General features: G+C 38.2%; 1 protein-coding gene across 1 annotated transcript in view; it reads left to right on the forward strand.

Moving 5' to 3' along the window:
• Positions 1–27,901, forward strand: part of alpk1 (alpha-kinase 1) — a 55,061-nt gene that overhangs the window by 13,098 nt on the left and 14,062 nt on the right. Inside the window, exons 4-5 of the mRNA XM_041262563.1 lie at positions 2,841–3,100; positions 6,807–6,961. Coding sequence (XP_041118497.1) covers positions 2,992–3,100; positions 6,807–6,961 — 264 coding nt within the window. The 5' untranslated portion in view covers positions 2,841–2,991. The remainder of the gene's footprint in view (positions 1–2,840; positions 3,101–6,806; positions 6,962–27,901) is intronic.

Genomic DNA, 27,901 nt, shown 5'->3' on the forward strand with positions numbered 1-27,901 from the left:
CATGTGGGTTCTGCGTCCGGAAAATGAATACTGTACTGAATAGTACAGTAAGGTGTTTGCACATATGCACCGTTTTAAATATTAAGGCTTCATTATTTTAGTTTCTAATCACAGACAAGAAAACTGCACTGCAGTAAGTTGATTGTATTCAGACTGTAAGTACCACCAGGTCTGTATTTAACTACTGCTGTAAAGGTTTCCATACATTAAATATATGTGTTTTCAAAAACATGAGTTCTCTGGGGACTATCTATGCAACCTCGGTGGACCTCCAGGGGTAATATATTTACCAATTGGAGATGTTGACATTTAAGATTAAACTGAGGCTTGGATATACACAATTTGCTGCAACTTTTTGACATGTTAACTGGCCGAGCCTTTTCTCATCAAGCACATGTATTAGACACTTCAGTGATCTAAAACTTTTAAAGACAGCAGATGGGAGATCTAGATTTCAACTTGAACTTCCTGACCTGTTGGGAAGTGAGACTTATAACTGACAGTACTTTATGTAGAAAGTTGATGCACAGACAAATAAAAATTGCAATCTCATTGCATCAGTGCCACGTAGTAACCCATATTGAACCTGTGTTTTTTTGACTATACTGTGCATATGGTGGTCTAAATGTTATATTGCTTTCAGCATACACAATTTCACACATGATTGAGGCTAGGGGCAGATGGCAGTAATGCCTCACCTTGACCTGCAGTGCACTCTGAACTGTCCCAGGAGGCTCTTCTCCACATCCGGTCGCCACAGAAGCACTTGTTTTAATCAAATTTTCAGTCACCAGGTGTCACGTGCTGATGAAGAGGTTGGGGGGCCATTAAAACTGTAGCAGTAGTTTTCGCAATAGCTTAGGGACATGAGTTTGACAGCTATTGTCAGATAAGTATTTACTGACCCCTAACGCTATCTCAACTGCTAATTGAACAATCATGATGATTACTGGACTGTCACCGATGTACAGGGTGCTTTGGATAAACAGACGCAGGCCAGCAGACACTCAGAGCATTGCATGTTTCATTTTTTGATCCCTCAAACACAGTATTACGGTGTTAAAGACTTTTATCTCTTTTCACGAGTGTATGTTTGTAAAACCTGGCTTTGGAGCTGTAAAAGCAAGATATAAAAAAACACAAGCTACAATAAGTACATTTAAGCTGTGCTAATCAGGCAGTGTGGTGTGAGACTGGGCATGAAAGTGGCTCATAGACACCAGCAGAGGGTGCCTCTAACAGGTAGAGTGGTTATGTTGCTTCCAGTTCTCAGTACAGCTCAAGAGTCTCCTTGAGCAGATGTCCTGCAGGTATCCTTTCTGCTGCTCATCAGTTCATTCAGAAGGGTGAAAAGTGCAGTGCACTTCTACTAATTCAGTTGTCCCTGCTAGTTAACTAATCAAGACAAAGCCATTTGATGTTGAATGCTTTGCTTGTTGATTGTTTTTCACCTATATAATAGGGTTTTGATGGAGATTAAAAATTGTAGTTAAATAATATATACAGTACACAGTGAGCAGGACACAACTGCATTCTTTGAATTTTCACACCCCAATTGACATTTTTAGTTTTTAAGTTATTTTTAAAGTACTGATCATGTTTCTCCTGAGATCACACTTACTTAAATTACCCTACCTCTGTACAGCCAGCATTACTGCCTCATTAAGAAAGGGCATCAAGCCATTTATCAATCTGGATTTGCTAATCCCTACCCCAACATTACATTCGAGACAGCACATCTGTCAACCTTTTTCTAATGTGAAATATAAGTACAAATTCAATTTAATTAATACTGTAGTGTAGTTATTGCATCATACAACGTGCAAAGTGATATTGTACATACAGGGTGCAAACACCTGCTTCTATGCTGTTATTCATTACTGTCATCGGGTTAATTTGTGCCGGCTCACCCTGGATCCAAGATCAGGTACGTTTTTGTCTGATAGGCAGGAATGCAAATGATGAACCATATGAAAACAAAAAAATTGAAAAAACTCAATAAAAAATGCTTTCCTCTTTTATGAATTGAATGACGAAAGTGCACTTTAGCGATATATTTTAGGATGCAACATTTTTTTTTGTTAGTTTTTTTTTTACAATCTAAGCAGCGAAATACCACTGTGATGTTGTTCAAACCTAATATTATGTTACAACATGGCTAGGCAAAGGTTAGCATGAGGCTACCAACACTGCCAATAAGGCATTAAACCCTCATCTACAAGCAGATGAGATGGGAGCTACTGTAATTCAAGGCCGGTACATTAGGTCTATAACCAAAAATGCTACCTTGCTTCCTTAATGATAAGATCTGGTACCTTTTTGTTTAGAAATGAACCCCTGACTATCACAGAGGATATAACTCGCCTTGTTTAGCAAGGTGTTGTCTCATTACAGTGTTGTTTCTTGTGTATGATAAGTAGTAATATTTCTTTTTTTATATTAAGATAAATACAAAATATATATTGTTCTTAATGGGACCGACACTACTGTGAATAAACAAAGTCCATTTTAAATACACTAACCTTCTGTTTTTTATTTTTTTTGATATTCATATATACTTAATATAATACCATAAACATACTGTGCACACATGTATAGGTCCATTGTATGTTAACAAAACTTTTTGTTGAAAAAAAAACCAGTTTTCTTTGGTTGTTTAGAAAATCTTTGCGTGTATGGGCAGCCCCCCCCCCCCCCCCCCCCCGTACCCTCTCCAGATGAAGTTCTCAGAGAGGCTGCCATGCATTTTCATGTAACTGGACCATTACCTCACCCTACTTGAGCCTTGCAGATAATGGACGAGGTTCTTAGTTAATCATTCCTGCCCTTTTGTTCACCAGATAGCACAGCTTCCTTGAAGGATCATCCTATCCGCCAGGGCCCCAAGCGCACGTCTTACCCTAGATAATTGATCACCATCGTTGGTGAGTTGGCGATTGGCTTGACGACGTCAAGAGGGAAGTTCCAGCAGATGAGGAGGAGACATCAGACATGAATAATCAGGGGGTGCTGGCCATGCTGGAGAAATGCAGACAGGCTGCGGCTGCCGGACCTACAGAGCCTTTGGAGGAAGAGAAAAAAGAGCACGAAAGATGCCGAGGTGAGAGGCACAACTACAACAGAAGAGTCAGTGTAGTGCCTCCTGTGGCACTAGCTTTCTTCTGCCACATCGTAACACAGCAGCACCTGTACACACACACTCTCTCGCTCTGCTGCTCTGAACCCCCCTCCTGCATCATCTGTCTTCTTGCATGCCCTATTTTTCTTTTTTTTGCAGACAAGGAGTAGAGGAGGGAGCCTTGGATTTATAGAGCATGAATAGGGACCTGTTTGATTTAGTGGACATGGGGGGGAGGAAGCGTACTTTGTTAAAGTGAATTGCTGTCAGTTTTAATTACAAGCTCCAATAAACCCAAGGGCCAGCAAACAGTGCTTTTTTAAAGGGGAACACTTATGCAAAAGTGGGCATGTAGCATGCAACAGGTCCTGAATTAACCTACTGTCCTTTGGCCCATTTTCTTTCCATGAAGGGATTATTAAACACATGAATCAGGACAGATTATTATTTTTCTCTATAAGAACGTCCCTTGTTTTTACAGTATTATAGACTGAGCAATTGAAAACTTACCAGTTAATATTTTTTTAGTTGTAAAGACCTCAAAACATGCTTTAAAATCATGCTAATGTTACTTGTGTAAGAAAAATACAGATCAGTGGTAGTCATCACCGTGTGGGGCATATGTAAAAACACATCCCCTGAATTTGGTTGAGCTACCATAAACCTTTAGTAGTTTGTTATGTAACCTTTTTAGAAACAGTTCCATATATTCTTACTGTAGATTATAACACACACTGGTACATAATAACTTGCAGATTTGATTAAATCAGAATAAATGTCTGACTTTCTAAATGATCTGTCTTCATTTTCTCTTAGCACATATTAAGAGGAAAGATTACCAACAGATTTGTATATTTTCTTTCATACTTTTTAAACAAGACTGATAATTTGATAATCCCCAAATATTTTTTTTCCAGAATTGTAGCAAATGTATTACGAGTACACATGAACATTATTTTTGTTGTTTTAAATCCATATTGCTATACACACACACACACACACACACACACACACACATACACACACACACACACACACTTACACACTTCAGTCCCACTACTGCCCAATACTTGTTGTTGACTTGTGTAGACACATCTGAGAAAGCATACCAGTAATGTGAGAAAAACAAGAAGCAACATAGGTGGGCTTCATAGTCCTTAAATTAACCTCGATTCACTATTTTTGTCTTCTCGCCAGTTTTGTTTTCCTCTCTTACAAAGGATGTAAAAGGTTTGATAAATAGGAGCATTGGTCCCATCATTTCTTCTGGACTGGAAAAAGCCAATAAAAAACAAAGTAATCGTGCAAAGCTGCTCACTAGACAGAAAGCAGAAAGAGAACACCGAGAGAAGGAGAGACTTAAAGAGAGTTTGAAATGTTTTGGTGGTAGCACGGAGGTCTCATTTACAGTTATTAAGCACTCTTTGTTTCAGCCTAAGAAGGTGAAACTTCTCGATAACAGAAAATCATTAATGCCCTGACAGTCCTGTTATGGCCCTAGACAGCGGGCTCTTGAACCCATTAAATCAAGTAGCACTTTCTTCTGCCTCTGCCTCTGAAGTGACATGCCCCCCCCCCCCCCCCCCCCCCCGCTCATAATCAATTTCGTTCCAGATAAGGCAAATCGGCAGCCCCAGCAATCACTAAATTAGGCACGGATCTTCAGGTAATGCTCTTCAGGAAATGGCTGATCAGATTGAAAAGGGAGATAGACATTTCTCCGGCTGCATTCCCCCAGGCCCACTGAAGTGACCCAGTGAACTTGAGTAGAAAGAAAGAGACAAATGTGTGATTGCCATGCTTTTGTGTTCCACTGGAGGGCACAGATTGCATTGTTAAGGGATGTTATTATTGCATGCTGTAACTCTTGCTAATTCAGGTGTGCTGTGCATGCTCTTAGCTTGTGCTTTAGTTTTGAAGGTTTTAAAACTGTTACAGCTGTGAGCATATATTTACAGCCTACCATGTTTTATCAAAAGATATTAGTACAAGTAAAGGACTTCCACATAGGTGTGGCTCATACGTTAATTAAGCAAATAACATCCCAGCATGCTCAGAGTCATGTATAAAAATGCTGGACAGGCCTGGTTGCCTATAATTATGGCTAGCATGGCTGCAAGAGGAGACCTCGGTGACTTTGAAAGAGGGGTGAATGTTGGGGCGCATTTGGCAGGAACTTCAGTGACCAAGACAGCTGAACTTACTGATGTTTCACGAGCAACGGTGTGAAAGGTGATGTCGGCATGGAACTCTGAGGGAAAGCCGTCATCAGCAAAGGGCAACAGTGGGCGGAAGCGCATACTACAGGATCGTGATATCCATGCATTAATTCGAAGTGCAATTCAAAACAGGCGAGCAACTGCAGATCAATTGACTGCAAATTTCAACCTGGGGCGCGAGCTTCCATCCAAGCCATTCCATCAAAAACAGTCCTCTGAGACCTCCATAGAGAGGGATACCATAGTTGGGTGGCAATACACAAACCACTCATCACACCTGGCAGTGCATGTTTGCAAGTCCAGTGGTGCAAAGAGCACAGGCAATGGACTAACGAGTAGTGGGGAAATGTGATATGGTCAGATGAATCATCCTTGTTCTCGATAAATGGACAAGTGCACATGTGGCACCAAACTAAAGACCTCTACAGCCCTGAGTGCTTGGTTCCAACATTGAAGGGTTCTGGTAGTTCTGTAATGTTGTGGGGCACATTTTCCTGGCATGGTTTGGGTGCACTCATTCCCTTAGAAGGCAAGGTCAATGTGAATCACTACTTAATGGTACTGAGTGATCATCTTCTCCCAAAGTTGCAGCATTTCTTTCCTGCTGGGGGTGTCTTCCAGGATGACAGTGCTCCCATCCAGAGAGCACGTGTGGTCACCCAGTGGTTTGATGAGCATGACACTGATGTTATCCATGTGTCATAGCCTTCTCAGTCACCAGATCTGAACCCAATCAAGTATTTATGGGATATTCTGGAACGACGCCTAAGACAGCATTTTCCACCTCCATCAACCAGACGTGAGTTGATTGACTTTCTCGTGGAAGAATGGTGCCCGATCCCTCCTTCAGAATTCCAGAGGCTGGTAGACTCTGCCACGGTGCATACAAACTGTGGTGGCACAGCGCCCTATTAAGTGACTTTACATTGGTGTTTCCATTTTTTTTATCCACTACCTGTATGTTTGAATGTTTATCTTTTTTATGTAACCAATGAAAAATAAAAATATCTGTTAGATTTATGTAAATCCTTTCCAGTGGCCATCAGACAATTTCACACATTAAGTTGCAAGAGAATGGAACCCATGAACACACTATCTGTCATGCAGCAATCTATTGTGTGAATCACATTATTTTGTGTTCTTTGACATGCTGTTATACTTCAAACCCTTTTTTCTGCAACCATTTCCTTCATTCCATTCATGCTTCACTTGTTCATGCACAGATAGTCATTTGAGAAGTTTCACTTCCTTTTAGAATAGCTGATCGCTCCAGCTTACCTGCAGGGCATAGACCCGCATGGCCTCAGATGACAGAAGAACTATCATTCTTACTCTTTTGGCAGGAGCGAACAGCTTGGAGTGATCCAAGAGAAGGACGCAGGTTTCACAGGTTAGGTGGCACATCCTAACAGCAGTCTGCAAGGTGGCTTTATTCTGCTCAGAGCTAATATGAACTTTGCCCTCTGCAGCTTCACTGTCGGCTGATTTGAGGACCCTGCTTGAAGAGGCAAAGGAAATGAAGTGGCCCTTTGTACCGGAGAGGTGGCAGTACAAACAAGATGTATGCCCAGAAGACAAAACAAACCTGAAAGATATAATCAGTGGAAGGCTACACGAGCTACTGGTATGAGCAAATGCACTTGTTACTTAAAACCCCCCAAACGATCTGATAATCTGAAAACACCTCAAGTTTAATTTCATTAGATCCCATTCCTGAAGCATTAGCAGTTTCTCAAAACTATTCATGGAACACTGATTATTGGGTTCTTAGATTTTTACAATTAGAAATGTGATTCTGTTACAAGTAAATGCTCAAACAGATTTGTGCGCTACCCCTTTAAAAACTTGACATGCACATTTTAAGCAACACAAACTGCAGTGTGCAAACAAAACACAAAGTCTCTTTAGGTAAAAAAAATATTAACACATAAGATTAACAGTACACACTGTCAAATATATGAAAGTTATTTGGCTCTATTTAGTCATCTAGACAGCATCTAGATATAACTCTATGTAAATGTTGCTGGTACTCATCTAGGGGTTATGTATTGACTCCCTTATTATCATCACTAAATACAATACAAAATAGTGTTGAAAGATATATATTTTGAGTCAAATGAACTCATTGCAAATATAGCACTTACTGACACTTCATTAAAACCAGGACCATAAAACTATAACTAGAGGATGCATATTAGTCTACGCATATTAGACTATTAGACTATTAAATATGTTTCTGCCTAAATAGCACTAAAGCATTTCTTTCCATTCTTTTTTTTTACTTTTCACCTTTGTTTCTTTTATTCATTCTTTGCTCTGTCATTTTTACCCCCCCCTTTTTTTTTTACTAATTAGCTTCAGATTATCACAAATAGTTGTTTTATCACAGAAAATAAATAGTCTTATTATAGCTGAACATGGTTCCTGCATTTCAGAGTGGATGTTGATTATGTTTTTCTTGTCCATATATATATATATATATATATATATATATATATATATATATTATATATATCTATCTATAATATATATATATATAACATGCTAGAGATAAACAATGCCATATTACTAAGGCTAGATCAAAACACAGTTGCTTTTTAGTGTTTTTGACAGACTTCTCTGTCTTATTAATTAATCAATCAATTAATTAAAACTTAATTTATTTAAATGTATATAACTACTGAAAAATAAAAAACTCAGATTTAAGGGCTTTTGTATTTTATTTAAATGACACACATATTTCTCTGCAGCTTTAGATATTTAGATATTTCCTTGTGCAGTGTTAAAATGTACATGTATCAAGATTTTACCTTTGTTTAAAATAAAGGTTCTAAAACATGCTAACACTACTTAAACATAAAAATAAGTGTAGTGTATGAGGAACATGAAAATATTTTTATAGTAAATAATTTATTATCCTGATTAATGTGCTCACTTAGACAGCATATAAATTTGTCATTTCACAGTAGCATATCTGTATTCATGGTGCATAAAAGATTATACAGAATGCATGAAGATATTCCATAACAAAGGACTGCAAAAGCAGAATTCTACTATAAAAGTAAACATCCCCATTCTGGTTATTGTAAAAAAAAAAAAAAAAAAATAAACAGATTTCATAGTTTCAATTTACAATGGGTGAAAATAAAAACAAGCCAAAAAAAAAAAAAAAAAAATGACTTTACCTTTTTCTTCCTTGTGAAAGGAAGCAGAGTATTTGTTGGCCCAGACAGGAATTTATGATAGAGGCCGACCTCCCTAACAAAGCGACACAAAGCTTTATAACTTTACAGAGTTGGTCGGCTTTCTCCCAGAAGAAACACCTGCAGTAAACTCCCCCAGAAACCTGTGTAGATGAGAGATTAATGTGGCTGTAATAGCAGAGACGTGTTTTTGGTATTATGCCTTCTCCCCAGGTAGACGGCCCTTTTCCGAGATGATACCAATTATTTATTGCTGAAACATCTGTTGATAACTGCAGCTGCCCCTGTGAAACAAAGCATATCATGGGGTCACACTCTATAGGAACCCAAAATCCTGCCTCATGCTAGTTTAGGCCATTCACTGATACTCTCAGTCTATAGGTTACCGTCTTCTGAAATGTTCCATCATGCTGGCAAAATTACTTTGTCAACTCTGCTGCAGACCTTCAGATCGGCTTTGAACTATTATTTAACCTCTGTTGGTAATTTATATTCCTGACCTATTGTATTATTCAGAATAAGGAACGCTATTTTGATAGAGCAGGCACTGAAGGCTGACATTAGATGTGCACCAATGCTTCACTTTTAATGAAGCAGTGAATTTATGGAGACATTACTTCATGAACATGTTTTAAATGAACATTGAAACTTTAACTGGTTGTCTTTTTATTTTCTAGAGTTTATTTAGTAAGGCAGAGGTAACATTTCAGAGAGGAGTAACATCATTTTGACTTTATAAAACTACCAATAAACAACAGAATTGAACTTCTTCCTTCAATAAAGTTAATAATCATACCTTAATAATCACTGAGATAGGCAAATGCATACTTTTAGTGTAGGCTGAATTGATTTAGGATTTGCTCATTTAAACCTGAACTTTGTACATGTGTTTGTTTTTAAATGTGCTGTGTAAGCCACTGTAGTTCCAATGCCCATGAAGTCCTAGAGGCTGTCTTATTATCGGATTATCTGTTTACGTTAAACACAGACCCCTAAGAGCATACACAGTTTACACCAGGGGCTTGACTTGATGTTTAACAATTTAAAAAACATACATACCTGATGTGAACATCAACACATAATTATAAATATTATTATTATTATTATTATTATTATTATTATTATTATTATGTAACGCTGATATATGACTGCAGCATCAATACAAGGGCATCTTTAATTCGAGGGCGGCGCCAAATTGAAGCAATATGGTATTTAAAAAAAAAACAAAAAAAACAAAACAAACATATTGTTGACAATTTTGACTTAATGTTATGGTGTGTAACGGGGTGATGGTCCAAGGTTACCCCCACCCACAAGCACAATCTCTCAAGAACACGGAGGTATTTAGAACGCAGGAAACAGCAAATTGCTAGTGTTCACCGGCAGAAATATTTAGTTTTAGAAATAGATACTGTCAATTTTTCACATACTCTTTTTATTTTTATGTATATACAGTATATGCTCTGAGCACACTCTTATTCTCTAAATGAAGAGAATAGACAATAATCCATAGAATCCCTTATTCTGGTACCAAAAGATATTTCAGTAGTTAATTTTGCTCATTACAGAAAGGCCTTGGATTCAAAACTGCTGATTACGGCAAGTCTCACTTCAGCTTTCCAGCGCTGCTCATAAATAAGGGAAGGCTTAGCTCATTTCACAGGTGTGTTTTGGTCAGCGTGACCTCAAGCCAGTGTGCTCTCTTTACACAGAATTACACAGACTCTGTAATACTTACTTTTACTGTTATACTGGACTTAACTCTGTTCCATAGAGTTTGCCAGTCTGCCCTCACTGGATCAGAATGTTTTGAGGCTCTGAGTCTAATTAAAAAAGATGCTTTTGCCTGATAAGGGAGGTTTGGATCTTTCAGCAAATCAGTCTGACCTTCAATGCAATGAACTCCTTCTCACAGTCCTTACACATATCTGCAAATAATATTTGCTACTGGTTTTATATTCTTTAAAACACATTACAGTCATTATGATATTTATTGCAGTTTCACAAATTTAAATTTGTATCCCAAAGATCCTCCTCCTTCCAGTAGCTGTGATAGTCTATAAAAGAACAGTACCTGCAAAAACTTAAATCTTGTTAGCCGGGCTCCCGTCTCTACATTCTCATTCCCATTGTCAGTGGGCAAACACATTTTAACTGAATCTGGGTCCATCAAAGAACTGCACACCCTTGTAACTGAGGCCTTCCATGCAAAATTATCTAATGACTTATAGCACAAAAGGGGCGTGCCAGAACCATCTGTGACAGTGCTTCTCAGATTGCAAATGATAAACAGGTTGTACATACAATGACTGACTACCTAACACTAGCCTACTGCTCCCTCCTAAGGAAAGACACAGCATTAAATAAGTAATTAGTTGTTCAATAACCGGTTGCTTTTTTTATACAAAAATAAAACTTAACATTTATTCTATTTACAATAAACATTCATATATTTTACATTACACATGTTCTCATTTATACGTATTTGTTTAACCTGCATGAATACCGTATTTATTTACAAACACGATCATTAAACTATTCTATTGTTTACTTGTTTTTATTATCATTGTTATCATTATTCTCTAGTCCCTAACCATTACCAGTAAATTCTGAACATTAGCATTACCCCTTATTTTGGAAAATTACCAAACACATGGCTATAACAAAACCCTCATTAATCTAAAACCTTCATTAAGGGACGCACCTTAATCTAAATACAGCAATACACATCATATATCAAATACACTTTGCTAAACAACATGCATGATACATAATAAACTACTGCTGTATTGCCAGTAGAGTAACATTGACAATCACAACACGCATTGAAATATTACAGTGAAAATACAAATTGTTACACTTTCAAATTCTAAGCACGTTACAAGCTTACTGGTGCCATTAATCAATAAAGCAAACTTACATGTTTTTTTTTTGTGTGTGTGTGGGGGTCTTTAGAGAGTGACAGTTGGAAACTATGTATACCATTTAACCCTGAAGCCAGACTACTCCACTGAAGGTATTACACAATATAGTTATATAGGGCAATTAAAACATTATACTGGACAAATACAAGAAGCGACAACCAAAAGATAAAAGCATGACACTATTTATGAAACACGGCGTCTGTTAAAAGATCACATACATGATTAAAATACAGAACTCACAATAGCAAGCAACACGAGTAGATTACAATTAATATCAATTTCCATACAGATAAGCTACAATTAACATTAGTTGGGTAATTAGAAATTGAATTCAGTGCAGGTACAATTAACATCAATTAAGTAGTTAAAGATTGAATTTCATACCGATATTGTACAATTAAACAGGCAGCTCAATAGTGCTAACAAGAACTATTACACTAAACAATAAAACATAATATTACAACCAAGTAATTAGTACACGCCAAACCAAGTGAATATCTCACAAAAATAATGCATCAAAGAAATGTGCACATTTTCCTTCCTAAAAGCAGCATGCAAATCTCAAAACAGAACATTTATAAGCTTAACTCCCATAGTGAGTGCCAAATACCACATTAGCTAAACCTTTTCAGACAGCATGTACGGGTGATTTACAACCACAGACTGCTATAATGGAAGATGACACTCTCACTGGACCTGCTGATAAGTGGCGTGCATTTTTCAGGAAGGTAGAAGCCCAACACATCTTGAAAATTGTTCAGCATGTGTTTTCTCCTCCATGCAGTAATGCATTTGTGGAGTGAGTTTTCAGTTTAATGGGAAACCTTTGGATTGACGAGAGGAATCGCCTAGGTGTTGAAGTGGTCAAAAGTGAGCTTTGCATCAGATGCAACCTCAGCTTTTCGTGTCTGGAATTCTATGATCATGCTGTTAAAAATAAGAAATTGTTGGAAATGGCAAAATCAAATGGAAAATACAAATTCAAGAAATAGACTAAATGGACATTTTTTATGTATAAAGTTCCAGAAGTTCACATCCAAGTATATAGTAAAAAATGAAGACGAGGGACACGCAAACGCAGCTTTGGAGCTGAAAACACAACCAACATAAGATACTGTGCCTATCTGTCTTTATATGTGTAGAATGCGCTACTATAAATGTGTGTTGTAGTATATTATTGTTATTATTTTTTGTTATTATTATATATTTTTTATAGGCGGGGCATATAGGGTAATCAAAGGTGATAACCCTATGTTTACGTAATTTTAAGCAGAGTTGCCTGTGTTACTGTTTATATATGGTACGTGTACTGATTTGGTTTTTATCAAGCACAAAAAGCCTTGCATGTAAAACAAAAAAATAATCTGTGTTTTTCCATGTTATCATAGAAAATCTAATTGGTAATGTGATACAAAAAGGCGGTTTAAGTCTGCTTTGTGTTCAGGGATTGACATCCCATCGAAACGGCGGCTTAAATCTAGGCCGGTCCTGGGCTGCCTTTTCTTTTTTGGAGCGTTCACATTTGAGAAAAGGCGGCTCTGGGCCTCCTTAAATCGCAAGTCTGAATGGGGTCTATTTATCATAAGAAAGTCGAAATCGACCTTGACCCTGCAGTAAGAACAGTCAGATTAAAGGCAATATTGAAGGACATCAAACATCAAAGCCTTGGAGACACTTCAGTTGGTTTAAATGGCATTGTGGTTTCAAATTATAATATAGGGGGCTTCTTTGTAGAAGGTCTATCAGTGCATGTAAGTGTGTTTTTGTATATTTCTGTCAAAAAGTATATTAACCACAAGGTATAGCCCTATCTAAATAATTTTAGTGACAGTGTGAAAATCAGTTTTATTGGGCTATTTTTATAAAGAAAAAGGTACAATGCTGATTGTGCTGGAATACTATGTATGATATGTTTATACATTATTTTATAGTTTATTTTATTTTTGATGTGATACCATTAATCCTTTTTTAATTTTTTTTTTTTACATAAAACGGTCACAGCCATGTCTTTATTAAATAACAAAACAAAACAGTAATACAAAACACAAAGAAACAGGCACATTGGCCAAAACAAAATAAACACAAACAGTTAAACAGAACAAGTAGCTACAAGGTCTCACAGTTGGTAGCAATCGGTTTGTCTTTCTCTTACCAACTGTCCTCTTAGCTCTCACCACTTTAATGAGCCAAGGTGGTCTCTTTTGTATCCTGTGGATGGAGCCCTGCCAACCCATTGATCAAACAGTTACCTTATTAAGGCTCCAGCTACATTCTAACAGGGAAGTAACCCCATCCTTGACAAATAATAACAATAATTCCGGCTTTGCACCAGCCACATAATAATAATTAATAATGACAGAGGGTTTTCATCCGCCCGCATTAAACACAATACAATAATAATACCAATGAAAACATAGTCCCACATAAAATATACACAAGGGCACCCCGTCATAGTAAAGTGTTTCTATTTATTTTTTATTTTTTTAGCTTTCACTGCTTATGACTTGCGTAAAGTCCCATGTAATGTATTGATTACAATTCAGTATTTGCTATATCCAGTAAATTATTAACAGTTGTTTGTTTGTTATACTACACAAAATTAAAAAAACTGTTTGACTCATTTAATAAATGAATTACCAGACACACAGTTAAATAGTAAACAATAGTCAACAACTGTTTTGCAGGACAAGACAAGAGAAAGAAATATAACGTGCTATATAATGTCCTTACTTAAGTAATAAGTAAGGACATTATATTAGTTTTTCTGAAGAAACGAGTAATAGATCACTTTTTTCAGTAACGTGTCCTACACGGGTAGTAGACTAATACCCCAGAGAAAGAACAAGAGAGCTGTTATCTTGTTGTCTAAAGGATTTTTGAGATATGTTGCCTATGCCACATCAAGTGTACAGTGATTTCTGAGACTTGTCTGAGAGGTTAATGTGTTTTGGCACTAGACATCTAGTCCTCATAAGAAGGGATGGTGTTGTCCTACATTGGTGGTGACATGTTGTCAGAACACGTGCTGGACAATGATTGACGTTGTCCTGGCGATTTGAGTTATTATCCTGTTAAGCTACTAGCTTTGGGATGCCTCATGATTGTTATTTGTGTAAATACTTACAGTATCATTGGAAAATTTCATAGAATGGTACCATAGATCAGGAAAATAATGGTGTATATTTTAGTGTTATGTTACTTTGCTTGGAGTGAATGTGCATGCATGCGCATATATATAAATTTAAAAAATGTAATTTTTTTTTTGGATACACATAAAAGATTTAAAGGTTTAAAAAAAAAATAAAAAATCAGGACATTTCTGACCAAAAAAAACAACTTAGCATTTATGTACATTCCAGTTATACTTCCTTTAAGATATACTGTTGTAGTCAAAAGTTTACATACCCCAGTGGAAATTTCCATAATTTATAGAAATTTCTCGAAAACAACGAATTTTAGGGAAGATCTTTTGTAGCAAAAGTTTTGCTTTTGTGGATGAGGAACAAAGTAAGAAATAGATGTCTACAATTATTTATTTCAGCAATTTTGTTTTGCAAATTCAAAAGTAATGCCGGATTGTAGGTGAACATTCTTAGAGAGTATAAAAGGATTAGGCATAGGGTGATTGCTGTCTTTACCAAATAAATCAATATGGAAAAAAGTAAAGAACTATCTAAAGACCTTAGGCAGAAAATGGTTTATTGTTATAAATCTGGTGAAGGATACAAGTAGATTTCCAAGCATTTGAGTAGCCTAATTTCAACTGTTGTTTCTATTATCAAGAAGTGCAAGAGTCATGGTACTGTCAGAACGCTCCCTTGGTCTGGAATAAAAAAGAAGGTTCTTTCACCAAGAACAAGTAGAAGAATTGTGAGGAAGGTTAATAACAATCTGAGATTGGCTGCCACTGATATTCAAAGTGAATTGGCTGCAGGTGGGACTGGGGTTTCCATTTCAATCACAGGCTGAGTATTTCATGGTGAAGCTCTCAATGGTCGCAGGCCAAGGGAAAAGCCACTCTTAGGAAGACGTCACAAGGACAGGCTTAAAGTTTGCAGAACGACATTTGAATGATGGGTATGATTTCAGGTCAATGGTTTTGTTGAGTGATGAAAAAAATCGAGCAATTTAGTCATGCTGATAGTTGTTACATTTGGATAATGTCTGGTGAGGCGTACAAAGAAAAGAAAAAAACACCACACTTACTGTCAAACATGGAGGTGGTAATATCCTTCTGTGGGGTTGTTTATCCTCTAATAGCACAGGAAATTTTGTTCCAGTACATGGTAAAATGGATTCCATAGCATACCAAAAGATATTGGCCAATCATCTGAAACCCTCAGCGACAAAACTTGGTTTAAAGCACAACTGGATGTTCCAACGATCCAAAGCACACATCAAAATCGACTTCAGAATGGCTAAAGAATAATAAAATCAAGGTTCTGGAATGGCCTAGTGTGGTAAAGTGGCTTGCTGTGTTCAGGTGCAGGAATAATGTGGTGATCAGTGAAAAGTCAGACAACAAGAATCCAACTGCAAGGAGGTTTAATTATAATCCAGGTCTGGTGACCGTAAATAATAAATCCCAGGCAATACACAGCAATGTGCATTGCACTGTTCTAACTAAAGGATTTGCAGTCCCAAATAATGAACAGTCAATTTACACACACAAAGTACAAACACCAGTCCTGGGTGCATGCTGCAGTGCTTGTGGTGCATGTACAGTAAATCGTGATACAGGTGCAGTTTTGTCCGGGTTGGTGCTGGCCCTTGGCGACAGCTCCGGAACATGTTCGCCATCTACTAATAATAACAAGAAACAATTGGAGACAAAACAAACAACCACTCACGGTACGATTTCACAAACACAGGTCCTTCCAGGTTGTTTCTTAACCAGGAACAGATCACGTCTCTCCGTCCCCTATTTGTACCGTCACAAATGACCCCTTGGTAAACGAGTGCAGTCGCTCCTCCAATCCACAGCTGCCACATTTCCTTTCCGGGTCGATGAGTTAGTGCACCGGAGTTCTGCCCCCTTTCTATATGACCGACTTGTCAAGCCAACCAGTCTAGGGTACTCTCTTCTCATTAGTTAGCTCCTGCACAGGCTGAGAGGGAGATTTACCATCAAGAATCATTCTATTTCTGTCACACCTAGTCAAAGTCTCGATCTAAATCCGATTGTGAATCTTTGGTATTAGTTGAAGACTGCTGTGTACAAGAGAATTTCTCGGAATTTGAATGAACTGGAACAATTTTGCTTTGAAGAATGGTCATAAATCACTAAAGAATCATGCCAAAAGCTCATTATCAAATATCCTAATCATATAAAAGAGGTTAACTATTAATTGTCCTAATTGTCCTTGTCAGGGTATGAATACTTTTGAATTAGAATTTTTGGAGTTGAGAAATTGCTGAAATAAATAATTGTAGACATCTATTTCTTGTAACTTTTTTTCCTCATCCACAAAAGCAAAACATTTGCAAAATTTTTCCTATAATTATTTGTTTGGGAAATTTATAGAAATTATACATTTCCTTTGGGGTATGTAAACTTTTGACTACAACTGTATATATATATATATATATATATATATTATATATATATATATATATATATATATATATATATATATATATATATATATATAGGTCTAGGTCTACTTAAATCGCGGTAAATTTTTGTGTTTTTAGGAGGTAGATTATGGAATTAAATTAGGATTTGACTGGCATTTCGTGGACCTGTTTAAACATTAAGCAAACTTAAGTAGACAATATTTCAAAACACTATAAAAGCCTAACAATAGTGGTACTTACTTCCTTACTAAAACAGTGTGCTGTCGTTTGTTAAAGACAAGCATGCAGCATCTACCAGCAGTTGCTGCCGACGTTCTCTGTCTGGTGTGGACTTGCCCATACATTGAGACTGCACGTCTGCATCCACTGAATTGGTTGGAAGTGTAAAGCAAAGCTTTGTCAAGTTATACAGATGTGGACATCGATTAAAAACAGTCCCAATACTCGGTTACCCAAGGGCATCTGGCATTTAATACTTTAATAAAGGCAATGTATGCAGCAAGTTCATTGTCATGTAATTTGTCCAATCCAATAATTTATTTTATTAGTATCTACCGAGTCAAAGCAAAGAAAACGCGCCTATTTGGGTCTAAAATTCTAATTGCGTTTAAAAAGTAAGCAGCAGGTTGTTGGAAGCAAGGTGGCTGTACTAGACCGTACCTATAGTACTGATTTAACGTGGCTACAAGCAACAGGAACACTTTTTGTCTGCGCTGACTTTCCAGTTTGTTTTCTGAAAGCTGTTTATTTTACATTCTGTTTAGCAACCTCTGTAGTAGCCTTTCGTTTTTAATTTGTGATTCTGAAGATATATATCAATCGATCATATCTTCTTCAAAGACACATTACAAGATGTGCAAAACAATTACCTCCATCTGCATGTACAGCTTCTTTGGGAAATATCCTCAGCCGAAATGTACTTCACGTTTTTTGCTTTGTCGTCTATTTCTGGTCTTTTACCTCCAAAGCTGAAAACTAGATTTTAGCAACTTAAATCAAAACAAGGCAGCACTGACTTTATCCCACCCCCTACTGTAAAGTACAGGTCACAGAAAAGCCAGTACAGATGAACTGATAGGCTGAGTAAAACATTGTTGTCATTTGAACAGTAGTCTAAGGATGTTTTTGTTTTTTTGCAATGGACATAGGATGGCGAAGGAATAAAAAAAGCCTATCTACAGAAGGAAGATACGTAGTTTGCGTCAATTGCGTTGTGCAGTAGTTCATTTAAATGAGGTTCCTTTTTTTCTCTCTCCATACTTGTTCGGTATGCAATGACCCCTAAAAGAAGTGACTTTCGTGGTGACCCCTCAATTTCACGATTTCCGCGAAATCATGATTTAGGTAGACCCCAATATACAGTGCCTATAATAAGTATTGACCACCCTTGGGCGTTTTCAGTTTGTTGTGTTACAACCTGAAATCTTGTTGCATTTAAATGGGATTTTTTTTTCCTTTGATTTACACAACCTACTCAACACTCTGAAGAGGCAAGATCATTTTTATTGTAAAACAACAGTTAATGAAAAATAAAAAAACTGAAATATCTTGGTTAGATAAGTATTCACCCCCTGAGTCAATACTTGGTAGAACCACCTTTGGCAACAATTATAGCTGTGGGTCCTTTGGGGTAAGTCTCTACCAGGTTTGCACATCAGGATCATGCAATATTTGCCCATTCTTCTTGACAAAATTGTTCAAGCTTTGTCAAGTTGGATGGGGATCGTTGGTGGAGAGTAGTCTTCCAAGTAAGTCTTGCCACAGATTCACGATCGGATTCAAGTCCGGGCTTTGACTGGGCCACTCTAGGATATTCACTTTCTTGTTTTTAAGCCACTCCAGTGTCGCTTTGGCTGTGTGCTTGGGGTCATTGTCCTGCTGAAAAGTGACTCTCCGTCCCAGTCTTAGGTCTTTTTCAGACTGAAGCAGGTTTTCCTGAATGATTTGCCTGAATTTAGCTCCATCCATTTTGCCCTCTACCCTGACAAGCTCCCCAGTCGCAGCCAATGAAAAGCATCCCCATAGCACGATGCTGCCACTACCATGCTTCACAGTAGGGATGGTGTTAACTGGGTGATGTGCTGTGTTGGGTTTATGCCATATATAATGCTTTGCATTTAGGCCAGATAGTTCAATTTTTGCTTCATCGGACCACAGAATCTTTTGCCACATCTCCCACGTGCCTTGTTGCAAATGCCAAGCAGGATTTACATGGGCTTTTTTCAGAAATGGCTTCCTTTTTGCCACTCCTCCATGCAGGCCTGATTTGTGGAGTACCTCAGCTATTGTTGACACATGGACAGTTTCTCCCATTTAAGCCATGAAACATTGTAGGTCCTTCCCAGTTGTCATTGGCCTCTTGGTGGCTTCTCTGACCAACAACCTTCTTACATGGCTGCACAGTTTGGGAGGACGGCCTGCTCTAAGCAGATTCTGGGTGGTGCCGTATACTTTCCACTTCTTAATGATTGACTTGACTTTGCTCCAAGGGATATTCAGTGCCTTTGAAATCTTTTTATACCCATCCCCTGATCTGTGCCTTTCAACAACTTTATCCCGGAGTTGTTTTGAAAGCTTCTTGGTCTTCATGGTAGTATCTTTGCTTTGAATGTACTACCCACCTGTGGGACCTTACAGAGACAGGTGTATTTAATCTGCAATCATGTGAACCACATTTATTGCACACAGATGGACTCCATTTAACTTAAAATGTGAATTCTGAGGGCAATTGGTTACACGTGCGCTTGTTTAGGAGTGTCATAGCAAAGGGGGTGAATACTTATCTAATGAAGACTTTTCAGGTTTTTATTTTTAATTGATTTGTCGTCCCGTCCCGTCCCCCCTATTTTTTCACACATTGAAAGTGTTGAGTAGGTTGTGTAAATCAAAGGGAAAGAAATCCCATTAAATGCATCAAGATTTCAGGTTGTAACACAACAAACTGTGAAAACGTCCAAGGGTGGTGAATACTTACTATAGGCACTTGTGACAGGGTCTTCCTCGGGTCACACGCGTGGGTAGCCGCTGTTCAAGCATACAGAGAGACAGAGGTGGTGTTGAAACGCCGGCACAGGCGCGCAGGATTTATTAACAACAAAAAGAAAGTGAAAGTAAAATAAAGGCGGTCATGTGACGTTACCAGCGATGGTAACGCACAGAGGACAGATACAGAAAACCGTACAAAAAGTGCAAAATAAAACACAATACCCCAAACTATAACTCAAAAGGTGCCGTGAAAACGGCAGGCCTTGCAGCAGCCCCGATCACAGCGATCGCCATGCTTTTATCTTGACGCTCTGTTGAGACACGCCCACCTGCCTGCTGGAACAGCTGATTGCTTTCAGCTGCTGCTCCACGCAGACCGGTAATCGTCCCCAGCGGAGCGCCACAGCAGCTAAACAATTAAATCAATTGTAACAATTAACACAAAAACAGACAATAAACTAATTAAGTACCAAAACGTCACAAAATAAACCCATTCCCACATATAAACCACACCAACACTAATTTACCACTGTGCAGGGCAATCGCACTGCCACATACCTCCCTCCTTAGGATGAGCCCCAAGGGTTCATCCGACAACACCATTCACTTATTTAATTTTATTTATTTATTTTTATTAACACACTACATATGGGTGGGTGGGAGGGAACATTCGAGCCCAGCCAGCCTCAACCAGCCACCAAACAGCTAACTGGCTCCAATGCTATCACCACAGTATCATCAATACAATTTATCACCATTATCTCGATAATTTATCATTACCATCACCATTACTATTTCCCATCACCATCATTTATACAATAATCTACTAACAATCTACTAACATGCAACAATTAACACACCAACAATTATTAACCCCCAGGGCTTCTATAAGGGGGCGCCCATTCAACCCCGCTTACCCCCTAAACCCAGTGTCCCTTCACGGGGCTCCTCTCCAGAGGATTGACCCGCCTCCTTCTGAGACGATCCCCCACAAACGACAGGTCCTCCTTCGCTGACGCTCGGCAGGCAGTTCCTCCCGCTGGCGTCCGGGCAGGCAGTCTCTCCTCCTCCCTCGCCAGCTTCCAGGACCGGAACTCCTCCTTCTGCAGCTCTCGGGGACGGACCCTCCTCGGCCTCTCTGGCGTTCGGGCGGGATGTCTCGGCTCCTTCACAGTGCCTTTAAGGACAGCGGCTCCATCCCTCTCCTTCAGCAGCCCCTCAGGGTTACCTGCGGTCTGCCCTTGTCCCCCCCAAAAAATTTCAGGGGTTTGCTCCTCCTGTCTCTCTGTAGCCATCTAGCCTTGCTTCGGCAGGATGCAGCGGAATCCACTTCCGACACCATATGTGACAGGGTCTTCCTCGGGTCACACGTGTGGGTAGCCGCTGTTCAAGCATACAGAGAGACTGAGGTTGTGTTGAAACGCCGGCACAGGCGCGCAGGATTTATTAACAACAAAAAGAAAGTGAAAGTAAAATAAAGGCGGTCATGTGACGTTACCAGCGATGGTAACGCACAGAGGACAAATACAGAAAACCGTACAAAAAGTGCAAAATAAGACACAATACCCCAAACTATAACTCAAAAGGTGCCGTGAAAACGGCAGGCCTTGCAGCAGCCCCGATCACAGCGATCACCATGCTTTTATCTTGACGCTCTGTTGAGACACGCCCACCTGCCTGCTGGAACAGCTGATTGCTTTCAGCTGCTGCTCCACGCAGACCGGTAATCGTCCCCAGCGGAGCGCCACAGCAGCTAAACAATTAAATCAATTGTAACAATTAACACAAAAACAGACAATAAACTAATTAAGTACCAAAACGTCACAAAATAAACCCATTCCCACATATAAACCACACCAACACTAATTTACCACTGTGCAGGGCAATCGCACTGCCACAGCACTGTATATATGTATGTATATTTGGGGTGCAACAACTAATTGATGCATTAGTTATTGATCATCTGTTCTTACATTTTACCGAGCTTCAATTACATTTTGGTGAACTGTTGCATCGAACTAGTACCCAGTTTTAAGTCTAATGTTGCCAGTTTGCATTAAAACCTTGAGTGTCAGTGCGCTGCTTCTATTGCTAGTACGGTGGATTAGCCCATTGCTAGGATACACACATCAAGCCTACATTACGTGTTGGATTAGACAAATCAGAAGTAGACCGAGTATTCCCTTTTTTTTTTTTTTTTAAATTAAGGCAACAGTTTTTTTTTACATTTTTTTTAATTAAATCTACCAATTACCTTTTGTTGTGTTTGGATTATATGGCAATATTATAGAAAAAGAAGCTGAAATGGTCACATTAGTCAGGGTTTCTGAGATTAATTCAAATGCTTTGCTTTTGGACATAAACTGTAAACAGTATTGAAGAACCGTAGTTCAGAAATTACTTTTGTTAAAATATAGTATTTTTTTTATTATTATTACAATGTTAATCTGATGCAGACGCATGCATATTCATTTCAGTCATTTGTATTTCTTTTTTTGTTTTTTCTAATCAGAAGTGTTCTAATTTGAATGCAAGTTGTGCCTTTTTGTATAACTGTTATGCACAACTGTGTTTTTAGTTATTGGATCTTATTTTGAAAAATAAAACATCAATGCATCCATTATCATTGGTAAATGCCTTTACTATAATTGAATAAGAAATTAGGGTGCCGATTGCGCCTTGTGCATGTGCGTGTGTGTGTGTGTGTGTGTGTGTGTGTGTGTGTGTGTGTGTGTGTGAAAATTAACAATTGACTTTAGTATTTCTTACCTCCAGTAGTTGCATATATGTATATTGTTAAAAACTACATTGTAGGTAAGCTTTACTATCCCATGTAATTGCACTTGTCTTCCTTGTGAAGTATTTCAGTTCATTTAAAGGCCAAATATTGTCCACTATTGGCCATAAACTTTCTTCTTACTTGGCACATGAACAACTAGCAAAAAGTGAGGATAGTTCTGCACAAGAAAAAAAAAAGAACAAAAGTCTTTTCTGTTAATATTTAAAAAAACAAACTTGTTTCTAGCTATAAATAAATAAATAAAAATCTGAATTAAAATGGGATTGAAAGTACGCAGTGAGTTTTATTGAAAAGCAGTGCACTATGTACACTGGCATGAAAATATAACCCTTTGATTCAGGATTCTCTGCAGTCGCACTTCTCCCTCTGAACTTTTTTTTTTGTGCTTGCTTTCTTTTCTGAGGAATGTGTAGTGTAAAGTTTTGCAGCTGCAAGGTTCTAAGCACTTAGAAAATAGGATGCTTCATTTAGATTTTTGACAATGCTATTGAAGTGCTTATTTTCCTCCTGAGGAGACACAAACAGATGCACACTTCTGTAAACACTCTTGAAATGAATTGAGTAAGTTTGGCCTCCCAGCAGTGCTCGACGGCTGACAGAAAAATGTCTAATTAGCGCAAGTGGGATAATAGGGCCACTTGGATTCCTTCCACCCTTCTTGAGGTCTTCTTTTCCTAACTGCTCAAAGGCCCTTTTGTCTGACGAATCACCCTCTTTTAGGCCTTTGTACTTGGATTGATAGAGGCTTCAAGAGAGAATAAATTATATTCCTCTTTTGAGCCGCTTTATATGTTTACTGGATATGTGGTACATTGTTCAAGATTTAAGTGCTTATCCTTGGTTTTATTTATTTATTTACAGATCCAAATAGTGGCGGGGAAATCCGTCTCCCCATAGCAAAAAGAGATATAATTTCCCCCCTAAATACGTATATATAAATTCATCATAAGATTTATTTTGGATTTGCACAAAATGTATAAATGATTAAAACATTATTTATTCAAGGAATAAAGTTTCAGAGAAAAAGCCCTCCTTCAGCTGTGTAGAAAGAAAAATAACCTTTTTTTTTTAAAGAATTATATGGGGGATCTCATGATTGTCAGAATTTATAGTACTAGCGTGGGATACATTTTAGTTATTCCACTTCAGTGGGATAACAGTGGAATAACATAAGGGGAATAACATGCTTACTGGGTCTAGTTTTCGGATGTGTCTTTGCTTACGTTCCTATTCAGTAGCGTACTTCTGAAATTTGGGATGGAGCTGTGCTTCAGTTGTTCAGACAATACTGCCACCTATACTATACTTGAAAATGGCTGAAATAATTTCAAATTTCTATTATTGTTTTGATATGAACTCCGATTTTCCTTGAGTTTAGCGAAGAAATGTCAGCTAGCGATCTGCCTGTATCTGATTTAACTGAACAGCCTGTAGCCCATTCATTAACACTGGTAACGGTAGGAAAGTACAGAGCTGCTGCAAATTAAAGACTGCTCAAGGTTCTCCTGAGTGGCGCATCGGGCAAAGGCACTCTTAGAGTAGTATTTGGCAAATTACAAAACAGCATTCCAAAAAGAGCTCTCACTGTGCTTTCTCGGTCCATACCCAAGTATTTTTTTTTGGGGGGGGGGGGGGCACCATAAGGGTGGGGGGGGGTGGGGGGGGGGGGGGGGGGGGAGGGGGTGTGGGGGGTAGGGGGGGGGGGGGGGGGGGTGGGGGGCGGGGGGGGGGGGGGGGGGGGTGGGGGGGGGGGTTGGGGGGTGGGGGGTGGGGGGGGGGGGGGATTGTTAACTCGAGACAGAAATGGCATTAAAAAACAACAAAAAAAAAGCGTGCACACAAAATTGTTAAAACACATAATCAGAATTTTTAAACAAGTAATCCATGAGTCTCTTTATTTTATTTATTTTTTTATAATAAATTACTGTGCTGTGAACTTGCTGAGCACACTGGTACAGTTTTGTACTTATACAAAATAGCAAAACCGATTTAGCAAAAAATTAAGGCTAAAAACTGGGCCAATCCCAGTTTTCCTGGGACATCTGGTATCCCTACACTGTTGAATTTCCATTCAGTTGGTAACATCATGTGTAACTGACACATGCCAGAGGTCCATCAGTTAGTGAGGTATCGTATCTTACAAGATCGGTATGACAGGTTCTGCTGTAATTGAATTGTTCTCTATGCTGAGAAACTCTTTAAAAAAGATGTGTAGCACAAAACCAAAGTACAGTTTCCTAACACAAAGTAAAGGAATGATACTATCCCTGCAATCTGCAGCATACTTTACTTAATTGTTTTGAGGTAAAACTATAAAAAAAAAAAAAAAAAAAAAAGAAAAAAACAGTAACTCAGTTTTCAATGTCTTCAACCAAACTAATGAAGACATTTCAAAATGTGTTGGCATTTTTGATTAGTTAACTTTACCCCAGAAATTCTATTTAAATGTTTTAAAGTTATGCAGGGACTCTCTTGATTATTCCTGGTAAACAGCGAGCTGGTGGAATAACTACAATTTGTAATTAAGCTGTTTTGTGAAGCCTGCTGGGATTTTATTTAAAATAGCTTATTCACCACAAAAAGCATATAATTAAAAAACAAAAACACCAGAAACACAAAAGGCAACCATTACTTAAACATGTAAATAGACTAAAACAGCTCTTGGATGTGTTATCCGGGCAACTGCCTGTCCTTTCTAAACTACTGAGTCAGAACCTACCCATTTTCTCCTTCCCATAGTCCTTTCAATAGCCCTTCTTAAGCCCCTCTCTTCTTCTACCAAGTACTCCCCACCGGCACATACCCTTTAGGTCTATTGCTGATTTACCATTGCAATTATATGCCAGGGGCAGCTCCACCTTTTAACCCTTTGTTTCCTGCAGCCTTTATACACCTAAAAACAATGTTTGGCAAGACGTACACAAATCATTCCTTTATCACCTGCTGTAATGAACACCTACCCATTATTCAGGGATGGTAAATGTTAGCAGAACGGCAGAATCTGCTCTTTTAATATTTCCCAAGAACATTCACGTGATTTAATGTAGATCCTCATTTTTTCATATAAATGGCTAAAATAACAGCACATGCTTAATTTTTTTCTTGCTGTCCTGTCTGCTGCACTGTGTCTTCTAATGACTGCATTGGCTGCAAGTTACTGACCTGCCTGTCAGTCAAAGCTCAATTTCAAAGCACTGCTCACGCCCCATCCACGAACATTAGCCTACTTATGAAATAAACAAATTTAAAAATTCATTGTGTTTATTTTGTGATTCTGCTCTAAAGCTGGCATTCAGTGTTCTGGAAGTTTTTTTTTTTTTAATGTATATGTAAAATATATAATTCAAACAACCTAAACTATTGTGTTTGCCAAGCGCACATCCATCTGGTATCGTAGAGCATCGAGTTGGTGGAAATGTATAGCAATTGCTAATGCTGTATGTATGCATTTGTATGTATTACTTCAATTATGGTATCATGCAAGCATTATTTTCAGCCAGTGGCATGTTAATGTAAAGTATAATAGTGTAATTGTTTATTAAATTACGTGTATTCAATTATTAAAATATACAGAAATGGCCATCCCTACTTAGTAGAAGTCTTGCTCTATTTTCCAACTTCCTGCTATCACCTTTCCCTACTTATATTTGGGGAAGTTTTATAACATGAAGTTTGGCCAGTTTGTTTGTTCGACAAACTGGGGACGTACCATCCTTAATTTATCTGCACAACGTCCCTTCTCTGTACATTTTGGGAAGTTACCGGAAATCTTCACAAAGTTGAATGGATCGATTGGGGGGAAGTTCAGTTAGCGGGAAGTTTGCAAACCATCCTAAAAGTATAGGGTCAGATATTCAAAGATTTAGCAAATGCATGCAACTTTTATGCAACTCTTCTTGTATCGCATATATTTGCAAGCCTGTGAAACTAAAAAGAGTTGCCGATAGATTGCTAATATCACAAGACTGCAGAAATGAATACATTTAAATGAATCTAAACAGGAAATGAATCGCAACTCAGACTATACCCAACTGATGCAGATGTATTTCTGTACAGGGTGAGACAATAGGTGTGTTTACAGTTGTACAACGTTACAGAACTGGTAGCCAAGAGTATGTATTCCATAACATTTAGCTAGTGTAAACACTACTGAATGCATTCTAGATGCGTTCTCTTATTCTCTCAAAAGTTTGAGTTCCATTCCGGCATAGCCGGAGTATTGTAACTGCTCTGAAGACAGGTTCTGGAACGAGTCAAGAAAATTCCAGCCAGGCACTGCACACAAGAAATCTACGTCATCACCGTGCTGCCTTCCCATGACTAACTAGGCAGTAGCATTAAATGCAGTGATTAAATGTGTTATACATCACATTAACATAGTAAAACTAAAATAAGTAAAAAAAAAAAAAATGTTGCTTACCTCATCCTCTTCTTCAACATCCACCGCAAGCACTGAAGATGGTTGTATTTTCCAATGATGGCACTCGATGATGTCATCATTACATCATAGTGTCTGATGTCTTCACCTTACAAAGTGCGCATGCTCATTCTCTTCTGAGAAAACTATCCCCTCCTGTTTCATACAAATGTAAACGCACCGTTCAGGAAGAGAATGTTTCGGAATCATTTCAAAACGATTTCGGAACATCAGAGTAAATGCAGTAAATGGCTCAGAGAGTTCAAAGGCATAGAGAGGCAACTTTTCTGAAGAGGAGATTATAATAATAGCTGACAAAAAGGGGAAAAAACAAAAAAAATAACATTTGGCACCAAACAATACAAAATGTATTACAAACTATGCCATGCAATTACTCTGCCACTATAGTGTACAGATTCAAAATAATTATTATATGTTTTCTTTTTTTTTAATACATTAAAGTGCTTCCAAACCAAGACAAACCTCTCGGGATGGGGCAATAAATCAATAAGCAAAGTCTAGTTGTACCACACGATTAAAAAAATATGAACTGAGATGAATCTTTGTTGCTACGTTCTTGAGCACAAGTAAGCAAAATTAAGAGATAAAAAGGTCATGTCTGTCTGTAAGTACATCATGTAGAACTAAGGTTTTGTCA

Source organism: Polyodon spathula, chromosome 1 (assembly GCF_017654505.1).
Source record: "Polyodon spathula isolate WHYD16114869_AA chromosome 1, ASM1765450v1, whole genome shotgun sequence".
NCBI classification, from domain to species: Eukaryota; Metazoa; Chordata; class Actinopteri; order Acipenseriformes; family Polyodontidae; genus Polyodon; species Polyodon spathula.